The sequence below is a fragment of the Belonocnema kinseyi genome, chromosome 2 (genome assembly GCF_010883055.1).
Source record: "Belonocnema kinseyi isolate 2016_QV_RU_SX_M_011 chromosome 2, B_treatae_v1, whole genome shotgun sequence".
Classification (NCBI taxonomy): domain Eukaryota; kingdom Metazoa; phylum Arthropoda; class Insecta; order Hymenoptera; family Cynipidae; genus Belonocnema; species Belonocnema kinseyi.
In genome coordinates, this window is record NC_046658.1 from 87,237,245 (window position 1) to 87,245,388 (window position 8,144).

The window sequence follows — 8,144 nt, forward strand, 5'->3', positions numbered from 1 at the left end:
AACATAATGTTAAAAAATATGTAAAAAGTAACTCTTTTAATTTTTTTTAATTTCAAATAAAAAGCAAAAAAATTGGCAGCGCGATTACTGGAACGTTTACCTAAGTTTGTTTAACCCTGGCGAAAGATTTGGATAAGAATTCATTCTGAATCATTCCGAAATCTGTATCCGAACCAACCCGAATCTATCCAAAAAAAGTTATACATTTCGTTCAATCCAAATCGGTTAAAAATTAATCCGCATCAATCCGAAACAAATTTTCAATCCGAATGAATCCTAATCAATGCAAACTCATATTGACATATACTGAACTTTCAATCCGAATGGATCCAAATCAATTGGTCTGGATTCAAACGGATTGAAAATCGATTGAACGAAAATGTGAACTTTTTCGGATTGGTGTAGACTGTAGATAGATTCGGATTGGTTTTGATACAGTTTTCGGAATGATTTGGAATTAATTTCTATCCGAAACTTTCTCCAGGGACAAAAATTAAAGGGTGGGAGATATAAATACAAAAGTACTTCCCTGTACTCTGGGCCAGTGAACATTCGACATAACCTTCAAAGTTCAAATTAGAAAGGAATTATCATCATTGTGATCGTGTGATTGTGATATTGTACATGTGTACAAGATAAAAAGTTGTTGAATTACTTTTGATATTATTATAAAGTAACGAGAAATTCAGAATGTCAGCAAAAGGGAAGAAGATGAAAAGTAAAATTTCCGAAAGACGGAAACGTCAAGTGGTCGGCAAGGAGGAAAGGTATCGTCAGGAACAAGACAGATCTGACAAGGAAGATGAATCAGGTTAGGGTTCATACACAAATTAAAATACTCACGTTTTTTAAAAATATTATCTAAATTACTCCAATTGTGCGACAATTTATTTTTCCTAATAGCGTACATATTTATTTAACTTTATGTTTCTGTCAAACTCATGAAGGGTTGATCATGCCCATAGGTCGCAGAATAAAGGTTTTAAGGATTTATCTTTGTGATTCCGAAATATTTTAGTTATCTCTAAAAGGATTAAGATTATTTTTTTAATATTATGTAAGTTACCTTGACATGAACATTAGTGAAAAGGTACAAAACATAACCTATAATATTTTCAGACTTCCCACTCTATTTCCCGAATCCACTTTCTTTTTTACAGAATTCCTCGTTTTCCTCTGTTTTCAAGAAAATTCCATTTTTTTCGCTTAAATACGAACTGAACTAATATAAGCATATACAAAAATCCAACTTTTTTTAAGCAAGTTAATTTTTTTTTAACTGAAATTTCTACTATTATTATGTATATTTTTTGTTCAGAAATTAACCTCTTTTGCTTAAAAATTATTTTGCTTGATTTGAAATTGAATTATTGGGTTTGCATATTCAACACCATTTTGTTTAAAAAATCAGCTAATTTGGTGGCCAATTAAACTCTTTTGTAAGATTCGTCTTTTTGGATAGAAAAGTTCATCCTTTTGTATTGAAAATTCAGCTGTTGGTAGAAAATTTATATTCTTGGTAGAAAATCCAGTTATCTGATTAAAAATGCATTATTTTGTCGCAAGTTCAATTGTTCTATAGAAATATTGTCTTTTTTATTGAAAACTGAACATTTTGTGTTGAAAAATCGTGGTTTTGGATTAAAAATTCAAGTTTTTTGGTAAAACATTTAATTATTTAGTGAAAAATTAAATTTTTTAAATTTCAAATTTTTGCGTTGAATGTAGTACTGTTTTGTAAAAAAATCTTCTGTTTTGGTTAAAAATTAATTTTTTTTTCGAAAATTAAATTTTTTTTTTTTTTAATTTCGTCTTTTTGGATTGATAATTCATATTTTCGGTTTAAAAATTCAACTATGTTATAGAAAATTCGTCTTTTCGGCTTGAAAGTTTACAAATTTGTTCAAAACCTTTTTTTCTTCGCTGAAAAATCTGCATTGGTTAAAGATTCATCTCTTTGATTAAAAATTCAACAATTTTGTTTAAATTTTGTTGTTAAAAATTAAGTTTTCTGTTTAAAATTCACTTTTTCAGGTTAAAATTGAACTATTTTGTAGAAACTTAATTTTTGGCTTGAATATTCAACAATTCGGCAGTAAGTTTAAATTTATTGTTAAAAATTAAAATTTTTTGTTAAAAAATCGACTGCTTGTATTGAACATTCAATTATTTCGTAGAAATACAATTATCTGGTAGAAAATTAACTCTCTTGTTAAAAATTTATATTTTCGGTTTAAAAATGTAACTGCTTTGATAAAAATTAATCTTTTTGGCTTCAAAATTAAACTGTTGGGTTGGCATTTTTCTACTTTCTCGACTAAAAAATTTTCTTGGTTGAAGATTCATTTCTAATTGAAAATTCCACATTTAAGTTGAAATTTCTAAGGTTTGATTAAAAATTAACTTTTTTTGTTGTTGAAAATTGTAATTTTTAGGTTGAAAATTGTACAATTTGACGGATTTTTTTTCTTGACTGTAAAATCTTTTTTGTTATAAAATTCAACACTTGTTGAAAAATTATGTATTTGATTTAAACTTTCATCATTGTAGGTTGAAAATCTATTTTTTTGTTATTAAAAAGTTGACTCTTGCTTGAAAGTTCATCTCTTTTGTTAGAAAATTACACTATTTTGTCGACAATTAAATAAATTTCGACTTTAAATCTTTGGAATATGGTACAAAAATTTAATTGATTTAAAAAGGTGTATTTCCCTATTTTTATAAAAAATAAACCTATTTCCCCTGTTTCTTAGAGCATTTTGGGCTGTGAAGTCTGCATTTTATTTTAAAGGTTTTCTACTTTTTCTACCTTGATTACCAGAATTTATCGAAAGATTTGGTTTTGCCTTTGGTTATTTAAAATTTTTATTTTCAAGAACATTACAAATTTTTTAAATATCTAAAATTGCTTAATGTGCTAGCGCTATTTATCTAAACGGAGGTGTTTAGACTTGAATATCTGGATTTTTTCCCAAGTTTGCCAATTTTTGATCTTGTAGAACCTGAAGAAGAAACACCAATTTCCTTTCCCGTTGCCATGTGGGATTTGGAACATTGCGATCCGAAAAAATGTTCTGGCAGAAAATTGGCCAGACACGGACTAGTGAAAACACTTCGATTGGGCGCTCGATTTGCTGGATTAGTGTTGACACCAGTTGGCAAAAAAGTATATACCTATTTATTATAATTTTTAAGTAATTGTATAATTTCAATTTCGCCAAAGTTATGGGAACTCAAACAAATTTCCTATCGTTTGGAGTGATTGCAAATTTTGTTTTCACATTTGCAGTATTGAATTATAGGGTCTGATAAGTTAAAAATGATTAAGTTAATCAATATTATTATTTTTTCTTCCAATTCATGGAAATAAAAGAAATATCTGTCGGTTATAATGATTTTCATTTTTTATAGCTTGAGGTATCACAAAGGTTTAGTAAAATCAGTTTTAGGTAAAGAAAAGGGGGATTTTATTTATAATTTAACTTTTTTTATATCCTATGCGTATCTCGTGACTATTTGACCTTTTTAAAAATTATTTTTAGCTAGATTTGAAAAATCGGTTGCACACTTTAGCACGCTAATTAGATCAACAACATAACTGAAAAATGCTCATAATGAAATTTTTAAATGTATTTTTATCAGTAGAATGATTCATTTTGATACGTTATTTTTATCAATTTTGTAGTGTATTATTTTTAGTACAGAACACTCAGTAGTTCAGAGTATTTCGATAAATAAGCCAGAAAGAAATAATTTGAAAAACACACAAATATTTAGAATCAAATTTAAACATCTATGGCTTAGATGTTTAAATTTGATTCTAAATATATTTTTATCAGTTGAAAGATTTCAGATGTTGAAAACCTTTTTTTTGTGTCAGTTAAAAAAAGATTATAGTGTAAAAAAACAAAAATTAAAATATTCACGAAATAAACCAAATATTTTAGGAGAATTATAAATAAGTAAACATTCCTATTTATTTGTCGGAGGCTTGCAAGTGTTTCCCTTATTTCCCACTTCATCCCTTTCTTCTGAGTTTATCAATTAATTGCAAACTAAATTAATAGAAAACAATTTAAAAATTCAACTATTCTTGGTTTAAATTTAATATTTCTTGGTTAAAAAGTCCACTATTATATTATTAGTTGAGAACTATTTTTTTGGTTAAATATTTTATTATTCGTTTAAAATTTAATTATTTTATTGAAAATTCAACTATTTTGATAGAAAAATCAACTAATTGGTTGAAAATTAACTTTATTGTCGAAAATTCAAATGTTTTGTCACAAATTCATCTGTTTGAATTAGAAATTCAAATATCTTGGTAGAAAATATAACTTGAAAATCATCCCATTTATTGAAAAAATATATTTTCGAGTTAAAAATTACACTGATTTTAAGAAATTCATCATTTTGGTTTGAAAATTAACTTTCTTGTTGAAAATTCATAATTTTGGGATGAATGTTCAAAGTCCTTATTGAAAATGCGACTTTTTGGATTTAAATATTCAACTGTTTTAGTAGAAAAGTTATCTATTTGGTTAAAAATTAACTTCTTTGTTGAAATTATATATTTCTAATTTGAAAATAAAACTGTTTTATAGCAAATTCATCTTTTTGACTTTCAATTTATTGAACATATTAGGGATTTGAAGTGTGAAAATTCATAATTTAGATTTTAAAAATTCAAATGTTTTACAGAAAATACGTCTTCTTAAATTAAAAATGCAACTGCTTTGCTAGAAAACTCAACAATTTTTGTGAAAATTAACTTCTTTGTTCAAAAAGTAATATCTTTGTTGTGCAGATGTATTTATTGTGTAAACATTTCGTATTTAAGTCTTAAAAATTCAACTATTTGGTTGGTAATGACATTGTTTATTGAAATTATATTTTTGGGTGGAAATTTAAACTGTTCTGTAGAAAAACCTCTGTTCGGCTTGAAAATGAACTTTTTAATTGAAAATTAAAATGTTTTGTTAAAAATTCGACTTTTTCGATTAAAAATTCATATATATGGTTTGAAAATTTAAGTGTGTTGTAGAATTTTCGTATTTTTGGCTTAAAAATTCAAGAATTTGTTTGAAATTTATTTTCTTTTTTTGACTGAAAAATCCGAATTGGTTCATGATTAACCTATTTGGTTAAAAATTTTACAATTCTGTTATGAGCTTTGTTTTAATTAACTGTTTTATTTAAAATTCAGATTTTCGGTTTGATTTCGTTTTTGGTTTAAAAATTCGACAGTTTTGTTGACATTCTTTGCTGCCTTAACAAAAAAAATATTTCTTGGTTGAAGATTGATCTCTGTGGTTAAAAATTTGTCTTCTTGGTTGAGACTTCAATTATTTTGTTAAAAATCTGATTTTTTGGTTGAAAATTGACATTTTTGGGTTAAAAATTAAACTTATTTGTACAAAATTCGTATTTTTGCTTGAGAATTTAAAAATTTGTTAGAAAATTCAACTACTTGGTTAAAAGTTAACTTCTTTTATTAAAAACTTATATTTTTTAGTTGAAAATTCAGCTGCTTTGTAGAGAATTTTTCTTTTTGACTTTAAAATTAAACAATTTGATTGACATTTCTTTCGTACTTAACTGAAAAATATTTTTTGGTTGAAAAAATAACTAGTTGAAAAATCGTCTTTTTTGGTTGAAAATTCAACAATTTTGGTAGAAAATTAAACTAATTGCCTGAAAATGAACATTTTTAATAAAAATTCTATTGTTTTGTAGAAAATTCATCTTCTTGTCTTGTAAATTCAACTGTTTTGGTAGAAAATTAAACCAATTGCCTGAAAATGAACATTTTTAATAAAAATTCTATTGTTTTGTAGAAAATTAATCTTCTTGTCTTGTAAATTCAACTGTTTTGTAGAAAATTAAACTATTTGGTTGAAACTTAACTTTTTTGATGAAAATTTAATTATTTTGCAAAAAATCCATATTTTTTGCTTGAAAATTCAATAATTTTTTGCAAAATCAACTAATTTGTTGAAAAGTCGTCTTTTATTTTAATAAATTAAAATGTTGTAAATTGAACATTTAGATATTTATTGGCTGATGAAGATTCAATTGTTTCATTACAAATTGACCTATTTTATTGAAAATTTAATATTTAATTTGAAATATTAGAAATTTGATGTATTTCAATTTAAAAGTTTGTTAAAGAATTTAAAAGGATTTTATTCCCCTATTTTGTGAAAAATATCCTTATTTTCCCCGTTTAGAGCATTTTGACCTGTGTTTTTGATTTTCAATTACAAAATTGATTTATCTTTCGGATTCACTCTCTCGATTGAATCATTAGCGATTTCTTCGCTGTCGACGATGTCCTTCAAATCTACAAAATTAGCAGATATAACGCGTTTAAAAAATATTAGAAGTAGTTATCAATACAAATTTAAAAAGAATCTTTTTCAAAACGTCATGTTTTCTAATGTTTTGAATTTCTGTTTATGATTCTTAAAAAATAAATCAAAATCTTGTAAAAGAAAGGGAAAAATTGGGTCAAATTTAGCATTTTTAGGCGCTTGAGGTAATTTTTCAAATTTAAGGGCCTAAAGGGACGATTTTTAATGCTTTTTTCAACCGCGATTTTAAATGAGAATCCGATTGTAAAAAAAATTAAGAAAGGTAATATTCGATTAAAATTTTCTGAACTTTCGATTGGTGCTGTCATAATTTTGAAAAGAATTTATATGAACAAAGTCTTATTTTTTTATTTAGCAAAAAAACACGAAATTTCGAATGACAAAAGTTTTTCATTTCATATTTTTACACAGAAACTGTCGTTGGATTTTTATAATTTGTGAATTTTTTGCGTCCATGGAAGCTAAACTTCAAAATCCATGTATAGATTTTTTCAAATTCAAAATGGCAGCATCCAATATGGCGGCTTAAACCGACATTTTTTTGCTTTTTGAGATATTTTTCTTATTTTTTGATTGAAAAAAAATTTTCGATGACGAATGTTTATCAAATTGCGTAAATAGGTGTTTTTTAAGTCGCTGATTACGAATCTGATATCAGTTTTTATAAATTCAAGATGGCGGATCCAATATGGCAGCCAAAAATTTCGAAAATTGTTTAATTGGTATGAAATTCGGTTTACAGGGTTTTTTTTAGAGCGCTGATTACGAATCCATTATCTGTTTTTGCAAATTCAACATAGCGGATCAAATATGCCGTTCAAAATTGTCGAAATTATTTCAGTATTGATGAAATCTGGTATATAAGAATTTCCGGGTTGCTTATTATTGTATGAGCCTACTTGTTTACTTATCCTAATTAATTTTCTTATGCAAGTCATATAGGTTACATGTAAATTTTCATATTTTATATTATATTTATTTCTGATTCAAAAATTATTTTTATCCATATGCAAAATATAACAGTTACTTCCTAAAATAGAATACAACAATTCATTCATTTGATTACAATTTTGCTTCTAAAAAACTTTTTACAAAAAACTTTTATGTAAGCAGTACATAAAAGTTTTTCCCGTCAAAAATAAATGTCTCGTTGTTCAAAGCATAAAAAATGAGTTCGCAATGATGATATTGAGTTTGAAGAGTGCGAAAGCGGGGGTTATAATGAAATTTATGTCCCTTATATAGATTATTATTATTATTGCACCATCAAGCCAATTCCCTTTCGGGGTCGGCGTGACTCACTCGGTAGGGGAAAGGAGTAGTGTGTGGAAGGGATAGAGATTTTTGATTTTTCAGATTGATCCAGAATTCTCGTGCTATTTAAGTTCGTTCCGCAACACTGCTCCGACCCAGGTTTCTGATCAATCTCTCTAGCAATCACCCCCAGTGAAGATCCTCACAAAGTCGTTATGTAAGGTTCCCCACTTGGGTCCATTAGTGTCCAAGGTTTTTTGTTTCAGGTGTCATTCCCTCTACTGACACTCTTTTTTATTAACTATTTTCCGCCATACTTTCCTGTTCTGGCATACTTCTCTAGCTTCTTTTATGTCCATGCATTTTTTCATGCAGACTCTCGTGTTTCTGTGACTTCTTACTATAAGTCTCTTCTAACTAGGGTCTCATTCACACATTCTAACCATTCTTTCCGCGGTCTACCTCTAGGCACGCTGCCATTTACTTTACCTTGATACACTTGTTTCGTTAGTCGTT

General features: G+C 26.9%; 1 protein-coding gene across 1 annotated transcript in view; it reads left to right on the forward strand.

Moving 5' to 3' along the window:
• The first annotated feature begins 374 nt into the window (after positions 1–374).
• The window catches only part of LOC117167341 (ribosome biogenesis protein TSR3 homolog), a 14,691-nt gene continuing 6,921 nt past the window's right edge, over positions 375–8,144 (forward strand). The window contains exons 1-2 of the mRNA XM_033352201.1: positions 375–811; positions 3,000–3,166. Coding sequence (XP_033208092.1) covers positions 691–811; positions 3,000–3,166 — 288 coding nt within the window. The 5' untranslated portion in view covers positions 375–690. The remainder of the gene's footprint in view (positions 812–2,999; positions 3,167–8,144) is intronic.